The 22,335-nt window shown below is 39.3% G+C and overlaps 1 protein-coding gene across 1 annotated transcript in view; it reads left to right on the top strand.

Moving 5' to 3' along the window:
- Positions 1 to 22,335, top strand: part of LOC115434489 (melanopsin-A) — a 104,851-nt gene that overhangs the window by 64,636 nt on the left and 17,880 nt on the right. Inside the window, 7 exon segments of the mRNA XM_075353512.1 lie at positions 1,738 to 1,861; positions 1,864 to 1,879; positions 10,475 to 10,517; positions 10,520 to 10,544; positions 10,547 to 10,609; positions 14,064 to 14,267; positions 21,133 to 21,304. Of these exon segments, the coding sequence (XP_075209627.1) occupies positions 1,738 to 1,861; positions 1,864 to 1,879; positions 10,475 to 10,517; positions 10,520 to 10,544; positions 10,547 to 10,609; positions 14,064 to 14,267; positions 21,133 to 21,304 (647 nt within the window).

Below are 22,335 nucleotides of genomic sequence, written 5' to 3'. Positions count from 1 at the left end.
ACAGAGGTTTCATTGGTCATCCAATGGTCAGTTTCTCTATCCTGACTCATATTTAAACTAGAACTGACACGATTAATGGCCTCGAATGGATTAAAAAAAAATTATTCTGTTCCAATTTTCCTGAATCAAATCTTCATGACCTTAATTATTTTGCTGCTACTAAACATGGGTTCCACTGCTGTGTGTCACACAGATGCTTGTTGTGATGCACATGACGCCAGAATCAACACACAGTTGTACGTTAGTTCCATGTTCAGTTGTCACTAAGTTGGATCCAAATGTGTTGAAATTATACTTCTCTTTTTTCTTTTGTTCAGACAAGGTATAGCTTTTTTTAGATGTTACCTGCCTGACAGTTTGGACTGTGACTCCAGTCTTCCTCATAAGCGTCATCCGACGTGCTGCTGTGGTGTGCACGTCCGCACAGCACACCAGAGAAGTAGAATTACATGAACAGAAGACTAAATGAACGTCTTTGGCCAAATGTGTTGAAGACTGCAGTGCACAGATTCAGGGTGAGATTTGTTGGGGGGATGGGGGGGATCAACCCCCCCTCTGGTTTTTACATCCCTACCTCAGCTCAATGAATTTCATCCTGGGGGGGGGGCAGCCAACCAATTGAAATAACAGGCAGGTTATGACTGAGTTTTCCTCCACCTTTATCCTACATGACTGGCACTAATGTTCACCTGAACCGAACTGTCGGTAGTCTCAGAATTCACAAACGTCCACGTGCACTGGGGCGTCGTGACAAATTCATGGGGCCCAGCATTGTGGGGGGCCATAGAGTGGATACAGGTTAGAAGTTGTGAAAATTTTGTGTAAGATCCGTTGTATAACAGAGGAATAGAACCCAGGAGTTGGACATTGAATGTATGTAAGTTTCACTTTTGTTTCATGCCAGCGTTAGTTATGGACCGCACCCCCACCTATATAACTGCTGCAAATGGTTCTGGAATAAAGGACAGGTTGTTTGTCATTTTCAGACATGTCCGTTTAACATTTTTGTGATTTTTTCTCTTATTCAAATAATTGTTTTATCAAACCAAAGAAAATTGATAGATTAATTCAGTGTTTTTCAACCTTGGGGTCGGGACCCCACGTGGGGTCGCCTGGAATTCAAATGGGGTCGCCTGAAATTTCTTGTAATCAATAAAAAAACTAAAACTTACTAATAAAAAATATATGGTGAGTTGACAGAGACAATCACAAAACATAGAAGAGATGACAAACTGTGGTTGTGAAACTGCAGCACTGTGGTTCTGTTATCTGTCAAATGTTCACTGTGGTCAGTTTCAGATGCTGCAGCTCTTTCATAATTCATAGTTTCAGTTCTTGTTTGTTCAGTATTAATTGTCCTCCTTGTAAATCACAGCTGGACTGACTGGACAGATCCTGACTGAGGAAAATCAATTCTCCCTTTGTGCAGTAATCTACACCTGGATTTACTGCCTCTGTCCACAATAATAGACATTATACAGACTAAATGTGTCTAAAATTAAAGTTTATTTACAACATAGTATAGCAAACTATTACATGATCAAAACAAATTAATTTTAGCAAAAAAATGTCTCCATTTTGAATGTCTGGGGTCGCCAGAAATTTGTGATGTTAAAATGAGGTCATGAGCCAAAAAAAAGGTTGGGAACCACTGGATAATTGATTACAAGAGTAACTGGATATCTGCAGCTGGATTTCAAACTGAACATGTTCTCTACTTCCTGGTGTGTCCACTAGGCGGCGATGGTGCCCGATGCCGCCCACCCTTTTCCTACGGTGGATGTGCCTGACCACGCCCACTACACCATTGGCTCCGTCATCCTGGCCATTGGCATCACTGGCATGGTCGGCAACTTCCTGGTCTCTACGCATTCAGCAGGTAAGGATCACTTCCTGCGTCCAAATATGGTCAAGGCTTCATGTAAAGGTGATGTGTGTTTCAGTGGGTGTGTTTAGATGTCTGTCTGATCGTCTGTCTGTGCGTCTCTGCCTGTCCGTCCACTGAAGAGGCTTTCTGTCTGACCTTTGAACAGCGTATTGATTGTGTATTTGTATGGCACTTATTGATCGCCTGTCCTAGTTCTATTGATTAAAGTTTAGGACTGAAGCAGCCTTAAGTGATTTCTCGGGCTCTTTCTCCTGCCTTCAAAAGCTTTTCACTATTGTCTGAGATTTTACAAATTAAGCAGTTTTCACATTAACCACTTTTCAGATGAGGGTTACAAATGAAATTAACTTGTCAAATCTAGTGTATTTTAATGAATCCAGCTGTACAGTACACATGGGGCCAGATCCACTAAGATCCCAATTTGCGTGTACTAATTGATGTGAATCTAGAATTTTGTGTGTGGGGTTGAACTGCGGTTTGCTGGTGATTTATTCAGATTGCTTGCGCCAACTACAATAGGTGCAAAGTCTGGGAGACCGTCCTATTTAAATGAGGATTTTGCGTACGTTACTGGTTGTCACCATGGAGACAATATGCTGGAAAAACTGCTTTGGGATACAGGAGCAGGTCTTTTCTGACCCTGTATGTTTGGAGCATGAGACGGCCTGGGTGCGAAATGTCTGGCAACCTGGGATACACCAGCACTAATGGGATACACCAGCACTAATGGGAACATATGGAGGTACATCTGTCTCATCAGATTCTGAATTATAAAAGCTATTGAATTTCTAGCACGGAATTTTTTTTTGCACTGAAATGAAGTATCTGATTTTTTTGTCTCTGAATTCAACTACGTTCATAAATTTAGAATAAAAAAAAATTCAGATGCAAAAAATTCAGATGCAAAAAATTCCGATCACACATCCGCGCTGACCGTCTTCCTGCATCGGTGTCACTTGCCCAACGTTGGGTAACGTCGTTAAGTTAACTTAACGGAACTCGATTGGCTGGCTGTCGGTTCGACTTGAGAAGGAATCATTGCTTATCCTTGGTGTCCCGGATGTGTGATCTGAATTTTTTGCTTTTGAATTTTTTGCATCTGAATTTTTTTAATTCTAAATTTATGAACGTAGTTGAATTCAGAGACAAAATTTCAGATACTTAATTTCAGTGCAAAAAAAATTCAGTGGTAGAAATTCAATAGCTTTTATGATTCAAAATCTGAGGAGACAGATGTACTTCCATAGGAACAGTGCGCTGGAATGATGCAGACACACGGGCAGCGGCATCGGATTCATTTCACAGGTGGGAGTTGTTGGATTGAATGACTGTCAGACGCACATGATTTTGTCAGACTGAGGCCTAATGTCGGTGCGTGTTTGATGTTTTAATATCAGATCAAGTGGAAAAGTAGCATTTGGCACAACAGTCCTGTAAACTGTGTGTGTGTGTGTGTGTGTGTGTGGGGGGGCATACTTCTAAATAATTTTTTCTTCCATCATTCCAAAAATGTTCATATGAGGGTGACAAATGAGTTCTCTGCATCTTTCATTGTTTCAGTATCTCCTTCTTGTGACAATAACCACTTCCATGTGTGTGTATTTACACATCCAACCCGTTTGCTCCTCCTTTTGAGACGTGTTAAATATAGACGCACTTTCTATCAGTAAAATTGTTTCAGGTTTGATAAATCACTTTACGTGTCCTAAATTAACATATGTACATTTTCTCCTCCCAGCACACACACAATTGCATGTAAACGCCCCATGTTGCATATTCATTGTGTCAAATGTACTAACTGGAGGCAGACACGCTGTTTGCACCTTTGAAAGACTCAACCCTTAGTGCACACTATTAGTACATCAGTTTTGTTCATTTTTTTTGCATGTGCAATGAGTTTGCACACGTTTTAATACAAACCTTTAGTAGATCGGGCCCATAGAACTATCAGCTCAGGTATTCTTAGATACTGGTATTGATGTTCACATAAAAAAACACAACAGGTAAACCATGTGCCACAACCACTAGTAAAAATAGCAAATTATACCCATTTCTGATTGCACTGTATACATGTCCAAGAATCCTAATAATGTGGAATAACACCAGCATATTACACGTCTGAATTGGAAAATGCTCCATTAAAAAAAACAATTTAGAATATCTATGTGGAATAGGAAGATTACATGTCTCTGTCAAATGAGATTAATAATGGAAATACTTTGTGTGCACATGAATGTATTCAGTGTCAAAATACCAAAGTGAGGCTGCAGGGCCAGCCCACTCACACGGCTACAGAGGCAACTCTTTAAGCTACCGCTACGTGGTTTTTTCTTCTTCAGTGCCAGGTCCATAACAAATAAGACTGACTAACTGAGAATACAGATTGCAGCCAACAAGTGTGTCCATCACTGCTGTATGATGATAATTACAGAAATGTAGCTGCAGTCAGTCATACTGGACTTGGCTATGAGTTAGCAGGATGTAACTGGATGAATGGAGGTTCTGGTAAGAGCAGAGGAGTGGGGTTATGCATACAACAGTAACATCTGGTGCAAAAATGCAAAGACTGTGCACAGACATTGTTCCCCAAACATGGAATATTTGACTGTCAAATGCAGACCGTCTCTATACCTTGCGGGTTTACTGTCGTCATGGTAATGGTCGTATACATACCACCTGATGCAAATGGTAACTTAGCCATGGATGTACTGCACAAAGCACTAACAGTCAACAGAACTCCTGTCCTGATTCAGTGCACATCATAGCTGGAGACTTCAATCATGCTGATTTAAGGTCAGTATTCTCCATCAGCATATTGATCAGCATATAAACCCTTTAAACCCTCAGCCTAAAATGGACCACCTGGACTTTTTTTTTCTTATTTTGACAACAAAAGGTTAGAAAATATGCTGTGAGTGAGTCCATTTGAGCACTTTATTCCAGATCTTTTAAAATCTAGCAGTCATTTAGAAATTGCTTCTGCTTCTTCTCCAACTTCTTGTACAGGTGTGAGTGAAATTACCGTACTCAGGTTTCAGAAACCGTTGGTATTTTTTCCAGTTGCACAAATAGTTAAGGAGTTACAGCCATCCAAACTGCATATGTGCAGGGTGTGTCAGCGCTGACACGTCAGGTTTTAAAAAGTTAAATGTGCAACAACGGGTATAAACACACTGGACAAAGCTAATAGCATCATACAGAAAGGCTATGGAGCAGGGCTCTCAAACTCATGTTCTTTCAGGTCCCACATTCAGCCCAATTTGATCTGCAGGTGGGCCGACCGTAAAATAATAACAGAATAACCTATAAATAATGACAACTCCAAATTATTGTCTTTGTTTTAGTGGAAAAAAACCCATTAAATTATGAAAATACTTACTTTTATAAACTATCCAAACAAAGAAGATGTGAATAACCTGAAAAAACTGAAAATTCTTAAGAAAAATAAGAGTAAGTTTAAGAATATTCTGCCTCAATTTATCATTTGTCCATGTGCACTATAAATCAGATCTACAAAGACACTAACCCTGAGGAACAGGCAGAAAATTGTTCATATTGTGCTGAATTTTCTTTAGACATTTCAGGTTGTTCATATTTGTTCAGGTTATCCATGTTTTACTGTCATGGGATAGTTTGTAAATGTAAATATTTTCACAACTTCATGTTATTTTTTTGCACTAAAACAAAGACAAAAATTTGAAGTTGTCATTATTTACAGGCATAATGTTAGATTATTTTTTTCACATCAGACTGAGAAGAAAATCTGGAGTCATTATATTCTGTAGGTTATTATACTGTTATTTCACTTAAGATCATATTGGTCTGTATGTGGAACCTGAACTAACATAAATTCTACAGCCTTTATTTCTTTGTATTTTATGGATTGTCTCTTTTATCTTGTTGTACAGTGTCCTAGGGCGTCTCGAAAGGTGCTTATAAATAAAATTTATTATTACCTCCGCCAAGGAGGTGATGTTTTTGCCAGGGTTTGTTTGTTTGTTTGTTTGTCTGTCCGTTAGTGTGCAACATAACTCAAAAAGTTATGGACAGATTTGGATGAAATTTTCAGGGTTTGTTGGAAATGGGATAAGGAAGAAATGATTAAATTTTGGTGGTGATCGGGTGTGGGGGGGCCCACGGGGGGGGCCACTGATCAGCCTTGGCGGAGGTCTGTGCTCTCCGAGTGCTTCTAGTTATTATTATTATTGGCTGTGGAATTTTTGCACTTTGCTAATTCATCCCACGGGCCAGATTGGAACCTTTTGTGGGCCGCATTTGGCCCCCGGGCCACATGTTTGAGACCCCTGCTATAGCGCACCCCCCTCACTACACCTGGCCTGTCAGGTCACATGTCCTTTCTATTGATTCCTGCATACACCCCCGTCAGGAGGAGATCCCCCCCAGCCACAAAGACTGTTCAAACATGGCCAGAGGGTGCAGTACATCAGCTGCAGGACTGTTGTGAAGGCACAGACTGGAGCGTGTTTCAACACCAGGACCTGGAGGAGCACACCACATCTGTCCTGTCCTACATCAGCTCCTGTGTCAACAACTGTACTGCCCAAAACCGACCGACATCAACCTCATCAACTACTGACCAGTAGGATGGGAATCGAGAAACCGGTTCTTTTGAGAGCCGGATCCCAGTAGCCTCGATCCCTTGGAATCGTTTGCCCTGCCTGCTTAACGATTCTGTTTATCGATTCACCTGTGTTACGCATGCGCGATGATGTCACACGTACGCTGCATTGTTTTGGTCAGAACGAAGACAACATGAATTGAGGCAGAACAGTCCAACAGACCACACCAGGGTCCGAACAGACCACACCAGGTCCAAACAGACCACACCAGGTCCCAAACAGACCACCACCAGGTCTACACAGACCACACCAGGTTCCGAAACAGACCACACCAGGTCTACACAGACCACACCAGGGTCCGAACAGACCACACCAGGGTCAAACAGACCACACCAGGTCCGAACAGACCACACCAGGTCCAACAGACCACACCATGTCCAACAGACCACACCAGTCTACACAGACCACACCAGGTCCAACAGACCACACCAGTCCAAACAGACCACACCAGGTCCAAACAGACCACACCAGGTCCAACAGACCACACCAGGTCCAAACCGACCACACCAGGTCCGAACAGACCACACCAGGTCGACACAGACCACACCATTCCGAACGACCACCCAGGTCCGAACAGACCACACCAGGTCCAAACAGACCAAACCAGGTTCCAAACAACCACACCAGGTCTACACAGACCACACCAGGTCCAACAGACCACACCAGGTCTAAACAGACCACACCAGGTCCAAACAGACCACACAAGGTCCAACAGACCACACCAGGTCCAAACAGACCACACAAGGTCCAAACAGACCACACCAGGTCCAAACAGACCACACAAGGCCAAACAGACCACACCAGGTCCAAACAGACCACACCAGGTCCGAACAGACCACACCCAGGTCCAAACAGACCAACACCAGGTCTAAACAGACCACACCAGGTCCAAACAGACCACACAAGGTCCAACAGACCACACCATGTCCAAACAGACCACACAAGGTCCAAACAGACCACACAAGGTCCAAACAGACCACACCAGGTCCAAACAGACCACACAAGGTCCAAACAAGACCACCCAGGTCTCACAGACCACACCAGGTCCAGCTGAACTCTGTCAAAGCTTCCATTTCTTCTAAAGGTGGAATCCCTCCAGTCTGTTCAAACGTTCGTCCACATGTGATTCATTTGATTCTCTACTCAGCGGTGCTTGTGAATCTAGTGTCAGAGTGAACACCAGACCGTCATCTGGGCCCAGTTCCAGTTCCGGTGCGGGCAACAAACGTCGTACCCCCTCAAATACAAGTTTCTGAAGGTAGAGGAAAGGAAATGAGGAGCACAACAACAGGAGACGAGCAGAGTCGAACTGGTTCCATGTAGTAGAAATGCCGCAATAGAGGAATTAGTAAAGAGTCTGGAGTTCACTGGCACTGTACCCCCCCCCCCACCCCCCAAACCAGGCCAGGCATCATCTGTATTATTTGTTCATACTGTATATGTTCTATTTTCTGTGCAGATGGAAATATAAAGACAGTTCATGCAAACCACCATGTTTGTACTCTTTTATTCCCTTCACCCAGTGAGATCGATAAGAGAATCAATAAAGAATCAGATCAATAAGTAAATTGATAATGGAATCGGAATTGTTAAATTCTTATAGATTCCCACCCCTACCAACCAGTTACTCTGATATCTGTTATAATGAAGTACTTTGAGAAACTGGTCCAACGCACATCATGTCCTGCCTCCAGCTCCCGTTCAGCTCCCTTCAGTTTGCAGACAGAGCTCACAGATCCACTTCACAGCCACCATCTCCCACCTGGAGCAGCAGGGCCGTTAGGTGAGGCTGCTCTTTGTTGACTTCAGTTCTGTCTTTAATACAATACTTCCACACAGACTGATGCAAAACTGTTGGACGTTGGACTTCTTTTCACCATCTGCTGTGGATCAGGGACTGTCTGTCTGACTGCATACATAGTTGCAGTGGGTTCCTGTATCCCTGAAGCCCTCAGTGTCCCACGTGGGTTCTCCACAGAGCTGTTCCCTACTGTACACCTCTGTACACAGACAACTGGGTCAGGTCCCCACCCAGATGAGAGGCCATTAGGGCATTCACTGAAAAGTCGGTTTGTTGATGCAGTCGACGTCTGTGGCACAAGTAGTTTGGAGTTGACTAGTCGTGTGTTATTCTCTCTTTCTCTCTCCTTCTCTCTCTTCCATCACCCGACAGTGCATGAGCCTTCATTCAGCACATGTCCATACTCTCATCTTTCTACATGAAAACATGGAGCAGTGAGCGGTCGTGATGAGCAGATCAGCAGACCTGGCTCAGGTTGTCCACAAAATATCACTTTATTTGCAGGGTGGGTCAAAAAATTCCACAAAGTGGCTTAAAAAAAAAAAAAAACGACCCGCGCATCACCAGTGCAAGGCTCAGACTGAAGGAAGAAGACGACTGAGTAGGAACTAAAGTGACTGATCTGTTTAAACTGTGGTCTAACGTTCTGAACCATGGAAGCACCACCGATGCTGAAGAATACTGTGGACAGACTCACAGCAGTTCAGAAGCCCCTATGGAGAGGGAACATCGAGGAAAGTGATGTCCCCCAGTATGGTGCAGCTGGGGGCCCCACCCTGGAGCCAGGCCTGGGGTTGGGGGCTCGAATGTGAGCACCTGGTGGTCGGGGCCTATGCCCACGGGGTCCGCCGGGCCCAGCCCGAAGGAGGACCCACCACCCACCGAGGGAGCCGTAGGGGCCGGGGTTAGGGTTAGGTTAGGGTTAGTCGAAGGCAGGGGCCCCGACGACCCGATCCCGGACACAGAGTCTGGCTCTAGGGACATGGAATGTCAGTTCACTGGGGGGGGGGGCTGAGAGATACCGTCTAGATCTAGTCGGGCTCACCTCCACACACAGCTGGGGCTCTGGAACCCAACCCCTCCAGAGGGGCTGGACTCTCCACTTTTCTGGTGTTGCCCGCGGTGAGAGGCGGCGGGCTGGTGTGGGCGTGGTCATAGCCCCTCAGCTCAGCCGCCATGTGTTGGAGTTTTCCCCGTTGAACGAGAGGGTCGCGTCCCTACGCCTTCAGATCAGAGACAGGTGTCTCACTGTTGTCTGGCCTACGGGCCCAACAGATATGATATATGATATGAATATATATGATATGATAGTGAATGATATGATAGTATGATGTATATGATCTGATGCAATACAATATGTGGTATGATTGATATATGATATGATATGATATATGATAGGATATAATACAATATTTGTATGATATGATATATGATATGATATGATATGATATATGATATGATATAATACAATATGTGGTATGATATATGATAGTATATGAATATGATATGATATATGATATGATGCAATACAATATGTGGTATGATATGATATATGATATGATATGATATATGATATGATATATACAATATGTGGTAGATATATGTAATGATATATATGATATGATATAATACAATATGTGGTATAATATGATATATGGATATGAGTATATTATATGATGCAAACAATATGTGTATGATCATGATATATGATATGATATGATATATGATATGTATAAATCACATATGTGGTATGATATGATATATGATATGATATGATATATGATATGATATAATACAATATGTGGTATTATATGATATGATATGATATGAGATGATATGATATGATATGATATGATATGATATGATAATGATATAATACAATATGTGGTATAATATGATATATGAATATATAATGATAGATGCAATACAATATGTGGTATGATATGATATATGATATGATTTGATATATGATATGATATAATACAATATGTGGTGTGATATGATATATGATATGATATGATATGATATATGATATAATACAATATGTGGTATGATATGATATATGATATGATATGATATATGATATGATATGATATGATATGTGGTATGATATGATATGAGACACTACATGTCGTGTGTTGTCAGGAGTCGTAGCCTGCGAACACCATCCAACATGTTCATCATTAACCCCTGGCGATCACTGACCTGCTGATGTGTGGACCCAGACGCCCATCGTCTTCACCACTAGTATGCACAAGAGGTGGATCTTTGGAGAGAAAGGTGACAGCATGCACACTCAAACACACATTCATCCTATAAACAGTGGTGGGTTTACATCTGTGTCCACTTGTATACCCACTACCATTGTTTTATCATCCTCTGGAGACAGTGAAATAATTAACTCACTAAACAAACCTGGTGTTTTATAATCCTTTAAAGCGGATGCAACGTACAGTTTGAAGACACACATTAACGTGAATTTCTTTTGGACAGTGGTACAGTTTACAGTCAGGAGTTTACAGACCACATGATGTTATGTTTTTATCAGAGATCAGATCATTGTACAACATATGTAGTTTATTCTATGAAATGCTGAGTTTATAAAAGTGATTGTCCAAAAACTGATGCTAAGAGCGACAGACTTAAACAAGGATTTAAAAACAGTCTAGTCTCAACAGCAAACTACAAGTATAAGTGAGAAGTTGCAAATAACAATAAACAACAAAAAACAGTTTCCACTACTGTGCCATGTTATTTAGAAAGTTATTCTTCTCTCATTAACTTTGAAAATAGGACAAAGGACCATTTATAATACATTTTATAAAAATGTTTATAGCGTTAACATAATAAATGGTTTTTATCTAATGTTTCAATTTTAATTGGGCATTTTATTTATTATCTGTTGGCTATTTTGAAAAGCCTCATTTTATACCTCCGCCAAGGAGGTTCGGTTTCTTTTGGCGTTAGTTTGTCTGTCTGTCTGTCTGTCTGTCTGTCTGTCTGTCTGTCTGCAAGATAACTCAAGAAGTTATGGACATATTTGGATGAAAATTTCAGGAAATGTTGATACTGGCACAAGGAACAAATGATTAAATTTTAGTAGTGATCAGGGGGGGGCACTGATCTGCCTTGGCAGAGGTCTGTGCTCTCTGAGTGCTTCTAGGTAATTTCTAAGTTTTTTATTTTTATTTTCATCAATTACTACAAATTTCCGACGATCCCATTTGAATTCCAGGCGACCCCACATGGGGTCCCAACCCCAAGGTTGAAAAAACACTGCTTTAACCTTTATGTTCTCCTCAAATTTACACATTTTCTGGACACCTTCATAGCAAATATGTACGCACAAAAGGATGCGATAAAATCATCATATGTCAATATTTTTGGGGGCTTTTTTCAATAAATCTCCTCAACAACTTGAATTATATTTAACAAAAACAAAAACTATTGTTTATTGTCTGTATCTAAATAGTAGTGTGATGGACATTGGTGGTGTTTAGAGTCGTGGATATGTCAAAGATTAGCAACAAACTGATTTGACTGCATTAGTATTTTTTATGTGGTGTCAGATCCTCCTCACACACCTTCATGGGCCTGAAGGTGCCTCTTTGACTTCCATTAAAACCAGATTTTGTAATCTCACTGCCATTTCAGTTTCTAATAAATATTTCATTAATTAATAAAACAAGAAGTGCCGCCTGACAGCAGCAGCGGTAGCACAGACCATATGACATTATATGGATGAAACAAACGCGACGTGGAAACGGCTGAAACAGCTGAAACAGCTGAAGGAATATGCCACAGAGGGAAGGGAGCTCTGCCGTTTCCGCCTCATGTCTGTAGCAGCTGCTGCTGTCAGGCGGCTGAGCAAACCGTCATTTCCCACAATGCACGTCGCAATAAAATTCCTCAGATGCCCAGTTCCCTCCCAGCTCTGACTGTAAACACATGGTTTGTTTGTGGTGGATGGAACTAAGAAACTGTTCACTGTAATGTAAGAGATTCAGCTGAGGAATGACAGACGAACAGGTTCATGAAACTGAGGAGATGACTGAGGACGGACAGACTGGATGAATAATTGGTCACAAAAGTCTCCCACACCTTTCAGCATTTGGATTGAATCATCTCTTTCTGCAGCAGACTAGGACAAGGGGCTGTGGCTCAGGAGGTAGAGCAGGTTGTCCAGTAAGGGTTGGTAGTTCAGATCCTGCTCTGTCCCAGTCATGTGGCCGTGTCTCCACCACCAGAATGTGAATGTGTGAGTGAGTGAAGAATGGATCAATAATGTGAAGCGATTTGGATGCCTTGAAAAGCACTATAGAAATGAATCAATTATCCTAAACATTTTGAAATAAAACACTTGGATACTGTATTATTTGCAAGTACCTTAAAAAGGTGACTTTAACCCTTTCATGCATGAATTATGAGAACCTTGGTCAATGTTTTTTTCTTGAGTGTTTCTATTCCTTGTTAGGCAGGAAAAAAAATAATCCAACTGAAATTTTTTATGACCCTATTTTCATGGAGTTACAAAATGTCCACTCAGCTGGACACCATGCATTGGATTTTTGAAGCAAAGAAACATGTATTTAAAACACATTATCCGAAAGTGATAAAACTGTGTGAAAGCCATGAAATAAAACATTTTAAAGCCACTAATGCCATTTTATCACATTTTATCATACTCTAATACTAGTTGTTACTCAATTCATGGAGATAATATGCAAAAAAAAACCCAAAACTTTTTGATTAAGAAAACTGTTAATTACAGTCTAATAACAATTAGCAATTGATTTACACTAACATATATGACTGCAGATCAGGTTTATCAAGAACAGCAAAGTTATTTTTTTCCATTTTATTTACTTATTTAGACAAAGACAATGCATAATACACATTAAGCTTAAACAGGACAGCTGTAGTGCGCCAGGATGAAGCACTAGTGCTCACTTCCACCTGTAGTCCCTGAACAGGCTGATGTTCTCATTGAAAAAACAGACTTTAATAAAAACTAAAGCATTAAACAACAGTAAAAAATGCATATCTATAACTCCATCTGTATAAAATATTCATTCACATCCAACCATTCACTCTTACTCGTCCCACTGCAGTCCGTCACACACGTTAATGGTATGGATTACAGTGGATGGGATGGTGCATGAGTGTCCACTGTGTTGGCTGATATGGAACTAAAACAACAAAACCCATGAATATACAAGAGAACAGCTGTAAAATAACTGTGCACTGGAGTGACCAGTATGCATGAAAGGGTTAAGAAAGTATCTTAAAATGGAGAGAAACACCTTTAGACCTCTGAGGGCTATGAGAAGATATTACAGTATGTGATAAGTCTCTTCTGTCTGTCAAGAGTCTTTTCCACGTTGGCGTCTGCCTCACATGTGTTGCTGAGCCAGAACCCAGGAATGTTCTCATTTTGACTGGTTCTCAACCATTATATCAATGAGATAATAAACGTATTATCATGAAAAAATGGCTGTTTGCACAGACCTATGAAATAAACATACAGACCCAGATGATTCTGTTTGTACCATGAACACGCCGCTGCTGTTAGTCTGTTTGTTGACAATAACAAGAATAAAAATAACTGCACCATTGTACCAAATGACAAGAGTGTAAGGGTAATTTTCAATAGTCAGATCTAATAACAGATAAAAGACAGACTCAGCGTAAACATGTTTAGAATTAAAGGTTTACGTCCTTTTTCTTTCCTCAGCGTGTGAACTGTATGCATTCTGTGGAGCTCTCTTTGGGATCTGCTCCATGATCACGCTCACAATCATCGCCGTCGACCGCTACTTTGTCATCACGCGCCCTCTGACCTCCATTGGTATGTTGTCACGGAAACGGGCTGTTCTCATCCTCATGGCGGCCTGGGTCTACTCTCTGGGCTGGAGTCTGCCACCGTTCTTCGGATGGAGTACGTACATTTTGAATAATACAGAAAAATGCATCATAACCAAAAACAGTCATTATGTCCATCAAAACATTGAAATAAAAACACAGAGACATTATTGTGAAATATTTTCATATTGTGAGAAGTAGATTTATTTAGAAGTTTAGACATTTAATTAGTCTTTGTGTTTTTTTTGTTTTTTTTTATGGTTGATGATCGTTGACTAAATCCCTTAGAACTAAACGTGTCTATATATTTGTCTTCCTCTGATTGAACTCTAATTATATGTTCTCATTTTGAATTAATATTGTGAAAACCAGCATATATCTTTTAAAATATTAAAATTTTGTTGAGTGTTTTATGTCCATGTCTTTTACATTGTCATGTTCCTTTTGTTGTACTTTGTACACAGTTTTTGCCTTTTTGTGTATTTTATATTATTTTTGCCTTGTTTCATCTTATACAAATAATTCAAATCCATAAACAATCGTCAGGAGGTGATCTGTGTGTTTGAGTTCCAAAAATAATTCCTTTTTTATGTCCATGAAGGCCAAGGCTGAGAGTCTCCTCTGTCCAGTCGTATTCCTGGCATAAGTTTCTATTCAGCTGAGGACAGAGGACGTCCACTGGACCAGCTGGTGCAGGGCTGTCAAACTCATTCCAGTTCAGTTCCACATTCAGCTCAGTATGATCTGCAGTGGGCCGGACCAGTAAAATAATAACAGTGAAAAAAGTTAAATTATGATAATGTTTACATCCAAAAAGTTTCCTTAAAATCTGAATAATAGGAACAAGTTGAAATGTCTTAAGAAAAATAAGTGCAATTCTAACAATATTCTGCCTCTGTTTATCATTTACACGTGTACATTATAACTTACAGGTCACGGTGGATCTACTAACACACATAACATTTAATAACAGAGTGTTGGTAAAATTGCATTTACTTCTCTTTAGACATTTCATGGTGTTCATATTTGTTCAGGTTATTCAATTTTTTTGTAAAAGTATAGTTTGTCAATGTAAACATTTTCATGTAATTTAACTTTTTTACACCAAAACACAGAGAAAATTTGCAGTTGTCATTATTTATAGGGTAATATTTTACTGCTCTGATCCACTTGAGAACTAATTGGTCCGTATGCATCTCCATGTGGAACCTGAATTAAAAGGATGTTGACACCAGTGATTGTTAATTTCTTCAGTGTAATTTTTGCACTTCATAAATTCATCCCATGGGCCAGATTGGACCCTTTGGTGGGCCAGATTTGGCCCCCGGGCCACATGTTTGACACCTGTGAGCTCGTGGGTTGGCTGACCTCTCCTCACGATATTTTCTGGAAAAGTCCACCTCGAAGCAATGTTGTTATCGTTAACGAAAACTAATGAAATGACGAAAACTAGAATTGAAAAAACATTTTTGTTAACTGAAAGAAATAAAAACTATAATTAAAAGAAAAAACAATAACTAACTGAAACTGTATTGTGTACTTATAAAACTAACTAAAACGGATGAAAATTATTGATAAAATTCCCTTCGTTTTCGTCTTTCTCAATGTCGGATTGATATGAAAGCAATTATGAGGTTATTTCACTCTAGCAATTTTAGCTGCTGTCTCCATACGACACTTTTTGCTCCGTCACTTGTGTTCACTTGTGGTTTCCAGTCGTCTTCTGGTCCCCACTCTACCTGGAAACATGGAGACTAAAGCAGCAGAGTCCTGTCTGGGATTGATTTGAATAGGAGCACAGAGAAGAAGAGAAAAGAGACCACTGAACTACAACTGAACTACAACTAAAATACAACTAAGCATTTAGAAGAAAAAAAAGAAATCTAATAAAAACTATCAAACCTGCTCTAAAAAGGAATTAAAAGTAACGGAATTAGAGAAAAAAAAGTCCAAACTAAATAAAACTAAACTATAATGAAAAATCTAAAACTATTCGAACCTTGCCTTGAGCTCTGTGTGAGACCAAAACACTTTCTTCTTCTCCGTCAGCCATTGTGGCTGTAAAAAAATTCTACCTCAAATGTATTTGTAGTTCAGTTCAGTTCAGCTCAATGAGCTTTACTGACATGAATCCAAAAGAATACAGCCAAAGATATATCAAATAGTAGATTTGCTCTTACCGTCCAATCAGAGGAAGGATCAGTGCTGATGACCCTGGGGTCAGCTAGCTGACCCTATGAGGTGAAGGTCAAATTTGATTGGTTAAAGAGACGGTCCTGAAACTACACAGCTGAAGTTCCATGAGCCTTCACTCCAGATTCTGAAGGCCCAGGGCAGATTAGATTAACCCTGGCAACATATAGAGACTGAAATCTGATTGGACAAAATATCCTCCATCCACGTAAACGTACTGGAAGCTGTGAAGCCAAGAGAAACGCTAAGAAATGAAGAGAATAGTCTACTGGGAATAAGTTAGTACAATTACATGGAACAATTATTACAGTGTTTTTCAACCTTGGGGTCAGGACCCCATGTGGGGTCACCTGGAATTCAAATGGGGTCACCCGAAATTTCTAGTAATTCATAAAAAATTAAAACTAATAAAAATTTATATTATATAGCCTAAATGTTGTCTAAAATTAATGTTTATTGGCAACAAAGTATAGCAAACTATTACATGATCAAAAACAAATTAATTTTAGTCCAAAAAATGTCTCCGTTTTGAATGTCTGAGGTCGCCAGAAATTTGTGATGTTAAAATGGGGTCACGAGCCCAAAAAGGTTGGAAACCACTGAATTATTAGAATTTAGGTTACAAATGTAGGTCAGTGTTTCTAATAGTGTTTAGACCAGCAGAGAAGGCCTCCCTGGTCCTGACGGCCCACCGCTGGTATAGGATTAGGGGGTCAACGGGTGTGAAACAGTTTACATCAGTAGATGGATCTGGTTGCTGGCGGTCGTTGACAGTTAACCTGCAAAGAAAGAAGGATTTGAAATATATTTTGATAATTATCAGTATCAAATGATGTGAAAATGTTAAATATGAGAACTTTCTTGTCCATGTTGCCCACCCTTACTCAGACCACAGGGTAGAAGAAGAAAAAGAAATGGAAGGCCACAAGAGTCCAAACCAAACTGAACAGAATGTCTGCAAAAATATCTTGAAAGAACAATAAAAGGATTAAAAATGACCTCAAACTTCAGTCACGCAAAAAAGACAGAAAAATGCCATAAACTTACAGAACATACCAAAACTAGCCTGTAAACGTGTGAAAGAGCTGCTGATACTGACTCCATCTCAGCGGTCCACTGGCTGGAGCCGCTGGAATCCTCAGTTTGTATCTTATTAGATGTATTGTTCATTTCCACTGCAGTCCGTTCTGTTCTCAGTTCAGTTCCAGTTCAGCCAGCGTGGCTCACACACACACACACACACACACACACACACACACACACACACACACACACACACACACACACACTCTCAGTGGAGTGTGTTTTTCTTCTTTCTATCACCTGGTTTTCATTCCTCTGCAGACTCTGTAGTCTTGATGTATTTAATGTAGATTAGGAGTTGGAGGACCAGCAGACCTCCCATAATTCCTCCTGTGGTGGAATGTCTTTGACTCCATGTGGAAAAGGTTTCAGTACATGCGTCGTATCAGGGATAGTTATTTTTAACAGCGGTATAATGTATGTGTCTGTGATCTGGTGTTTTTCTACTGTAAAGAACAAATTGTCCTGTTGAGGACAGACAAGTCAATATTTTTTCAGGTTCAGGCTATTCAGGACTTCACAGGTTCAAGAGCAGGTTTTACAAAGACACGTTATGAAGAACCAACTCCACTGCCAGGAGTTCTGGAGAGATAAAAAGATAAAAGTTGCCCAAACACTGAAGCAAAGACTGTGTACTGCTGAGAACTACAGATGGAACCAGATGAAAATGTCATATCACGTTTATTGTGACCAAAATTATCACAGTTATCATTATTATCATGGTGTTGTTGAAATTGTGCTCAAAATGTTCAAAAAGTACTGATACAGAACCTGAAATAATTTAACTAAGTTGAACTTAAAAAAACAACAACAAAAAAAACCCCAAATAAAATAATTGGCCTAATGCACTTTCTCTTGGCAGAAACATTCAGATATTAACCCTTAGTGGTCTGAGTCTATTTTGTCTGTTTTTCAGTCCTTTTCATTTTGCCTTTATATACTATATAAACAAATGTTTACTATACCCATGTTTGGGATCTGTTTTTTTTTCTGCACAACTTCATTATTATCAACTGCCTATTATTTTTTCACTTTAACCTACATAAAATCAACATTCAACCAACTTTAATCAACATTAAAGGCCAGAAAACACAAAAAAATGTAAATCCGATTTGAAAAATGTAAATAATGTATTGCATAAATAAGACTTTAACCCTTTCATGCATGAATTATGATTACCAACATCAAGATTTTTTTCCTGAATGCTTTTATTCCTCTTTAGGCAGGAAAAAAACAATGTGATTGAAATTTTTTATGAAACACCATGCATTTAATTTTGAAGCAAAAACAACATGTATTTACTGACATACTGTGTGAAAATTATGAAATAAAATCATGTTTAATGGTGTGAATCTGATGTTTCCTCACATTTTAACATACTGTAATACTAGTTATTACTCACTCAGATAATATGCAACAAAGAAAACTTTTTGTTTTAAAAGACATTTAAATTACAGTCTAATAACAATTAGCGATTGATTAGACTCAAATATGTTACTGCAGATCAGGTTCAGCAAGAGCAGGAACAGTAATGGTATGAATTGTAATGTATGGGGTGTTGCATAAGCGTCCTCTGTGTTGGTTGATATGCAAGTAAAACAACAAAATCCATGAATATACAAGAGAACAGCTGTAGAATAGCTGTTCACTGGAGTGACCACTGTGCATGGAAGGGTTAATAGTGAATATTGGTTCCAAATATCAGGTATATACAATTAAAATTGTAATAAATTAAAACTATGCTCAAATATTTGACATAAAAGCAGATCTTTACATCGGTGTTTTCTCTGGAAAAGTGCGGTAATCAAACATGGTTATCATGATAATTAGAATTTAAATGGTAATACTAACTGTTGGCAATTTTACTGCTGTTTATCGTTATACCGGTACTCGTTACATCCCTATTGAGAACTCAAAGTCAGTATATAGTGTTGTTATAGTGGATTTGTGGACAGTTACTTTTCTGGGAGGGGGTTGACATTCAAACAAAATGAACCTCCGCCATGACTGCATTTGAATAAATACCTCAAATATTGATACAGTGTCATGAAATGAAATATTGCGATATATTGCAGAACTGATATTTTCTTCCACCCCTGGTTCTTAATCAGTTATTACTGTGACCCAGACAGTGAAAATATGGTGACCTTTTGATACATATAGGTCCTATTTTCCATCAGTGTGTACATGTCTGTGTGTTTCTGTCTCATAAACTACTTTCTTCAGTTTCTTGTGTCACCTGGACTCCATCACCCCCTACACCAGTGGTTCCAACCTTTTTTGGCTCATGACCCCATTTTAACATCACAAACTTCTGGCGACCCCAGACATTCAAAACGGAGACTTATTTCTTGCTAAAATTTATTTGTTTTTGATCATGTAATAGTTTGCTATACTATGTTGCAAACAAACATTAATTTTAGAGGACATTTAGTCTATATCACAGGTGTCAAACTTGCAGCCCAGTGTCCAGTCCGGCCTTTGGATGAATTTGTGAAATGCAAAAATTACATTAAGATCTGAACAATCCTTTTAGTTCAGGTTCCACATTCAGACCAATTCAATCTCCAGTGGGCAGGACCAGTCAAATACTATCAGAATAACATATAAATAATGACGATTCCAAATTTTTCTCTTTGTAAATGTAAATACTTTCATGTATTTACACTAAAACAAAGTATAATTTTGCAAAAAATGTGAATAACCTGAACAAATATGAACAACCTGAAATGTCGTAAGAGAAGTAAGTACAATTTTAACAAGATTCTGTCTGTTATTAAATGTTTTGTGTGTTTGTAGATCCACTGTGATCTGTAAGTTACAATGTACATGTGTAAATGTTAAACTGAGGCAGAATATTGTTCAAATTACACTTTTTTTTTTTTTTCAGTTTGTTCATATTATTCACGTCCTTTGAAAGGATAGTTTGTAGATGTAAACCTTTTCATAATGTAAATGTACTTTTTTCACTCTAAAACATAGAGAAAAGTTTGGAGTTGACATTATTTATATATTATTATGTTATTATTTTAATGGTCTGGCCCACTCAGATCTAATTTAGCTGAAAGTGGAACTGAACTAAAATGAGTGTGACAGCCCTGGTCTATATAATGTCTATTATTGTGGGCAGAGGCAGTAAATCCAGGTGTAGATTACTGCACAAAGAGAGAATTTGATTTTCCTTGGTCAGGATCTGTCCAGTCAGTCCAGCTGTGATTTCCAAGGAGGACAATTAATACTGAACAAACAAGAACTGAAACGATGAATTATGAAAGAGCTGCAGCATCTGAAACTGACCACAGTGAACATGTGACACAGAAACAGAAGCACAGTGCTGCAGTTTCACACTCAGTTTGTCAGGTCTGTTATGGATTGGGATTGCCTCTGTCAACTCAACATATATTTTTTATTGTATGTTTGTTTATTTGTTTTTTTTTTTATATGAACTACTAGAAATTTCAGGCGACCCCATTTGAAAACCAGGTGACCCCAGGGTTGAAAAACACTGCCCTACACACATGTTGTCTTAATGTACAGTCTGCTTCAGTTTCAACTTCTGAGCCTGTGATCTGTGCAGCCTGAGAGGAGGCGGCAGAAGCACAGCAGTTTGAGGTGAAATGATGTGAGTGCAGTATTGAAAGGCTTTGTGTCTGTGTGTGTACCAGGTGCGTACGTCCCTGAGGGTCTGCTGACGTCCTGTACATGGGACTACATGACCTTCACGCCATCGGTGCGAGCCTACACCATGCTGCTCTTCATCTTCGTCTTCTTCCTGCCGCTCTTCATCATCATCTACTGCTACGTCTTCATCTTCAGAGCCATCCGCACCACCAACCAGTCAGTCTGTGTTTGTCTGTGCACGTCCGCAGAGCCTCAGTAGGACTTTTGCTCTGTATTGCACATTTATCTTGACCATGTTCGAACTGCAAGAAAACAATTCAGTCTAGGTATCAGTGTCACTAAACAGATGGAGACCATACTGAGGGGAAGGCCAGGGGGATGGAGAAGGCACGGCAGGTTTAGTTCTATAGCACATTTCATGTAGTAGTAGTAGTAGTAGTTTTATTTCGAGCTCATAGAAGCATCAGATAAAGAATCATACAACATGGTCCAAAAAATAAATCAATACAATTTTTCTGCGCTCGAAAAGGAGTGGGCAAAAGTATAACTTATTGACTCCACCCCCTTTTTACAAACTAATAATCAAACTAGATTCACTTCCTTTGCTTTGTTAACACACATTTTCCGCTGTATATTTTTACAGTAACACAAAACATCCATACAAACCATTCATATACACTTTTTAGTCACCTCACACACAATCAGATTAACGTAATCAACCGTTTTTAATATAAACTATAATATTTATATGCACTTTAAATATTTACTCCAAATACAATAATCAATAAATATGATAGTATCTTCTTATCATGATAACCAATTAACTACAATAATATCTTATTTTATGCGTACTTCTATAATGTTGTGTATTTTGTTATAATAGTGGATTTATACGTCCTTTTAAATGCACAAAGTGAAGACGACGTTCTCCAGTTTTGCTCCAGATTATTCCACAGATGGACCCTCTGACACAGATACACTGGCTTTTTATGTTTGTTCTACACTTCATTTTCGTACAAGACCATTCAAAGTGCTTTACATAAAACATTAAAAGCATTACAGCAGAAGCAATAAAAGGTATAGGCATGAGAAAAACAAACAACAAAAAAAATCAGATAAATAGATAAAACAGATAAAAACTTTTAGCTTAATAGGAACAGCACAGATCTGAACTGATGAATACAAACTATTCAAATGCAGCTGAGAACAGGTGGGTCTGGAGCCTGGATTTAAAAAACCTGAGTGTT

This window comes from Sphaeramia orbicularis, chromosome 15 (genome assembly GCF_902148855.1).
Source record: "Sphaeramia orbicularis chromosome 15, fSphaOr1.1, whole genome shotgun sequence".
Classification (NCBI taxonomy): Eukaryota; Metazoa; Chordata; class Actinopteri; order Kurtiformes; family Apogonidae; genus Sphaeramia; species Sphaeramia orbicularis.
Note: the sequence above shows the minus strand (reverse complement) of the source record. Positions and strands in the feature narration are given on the sequence as shown.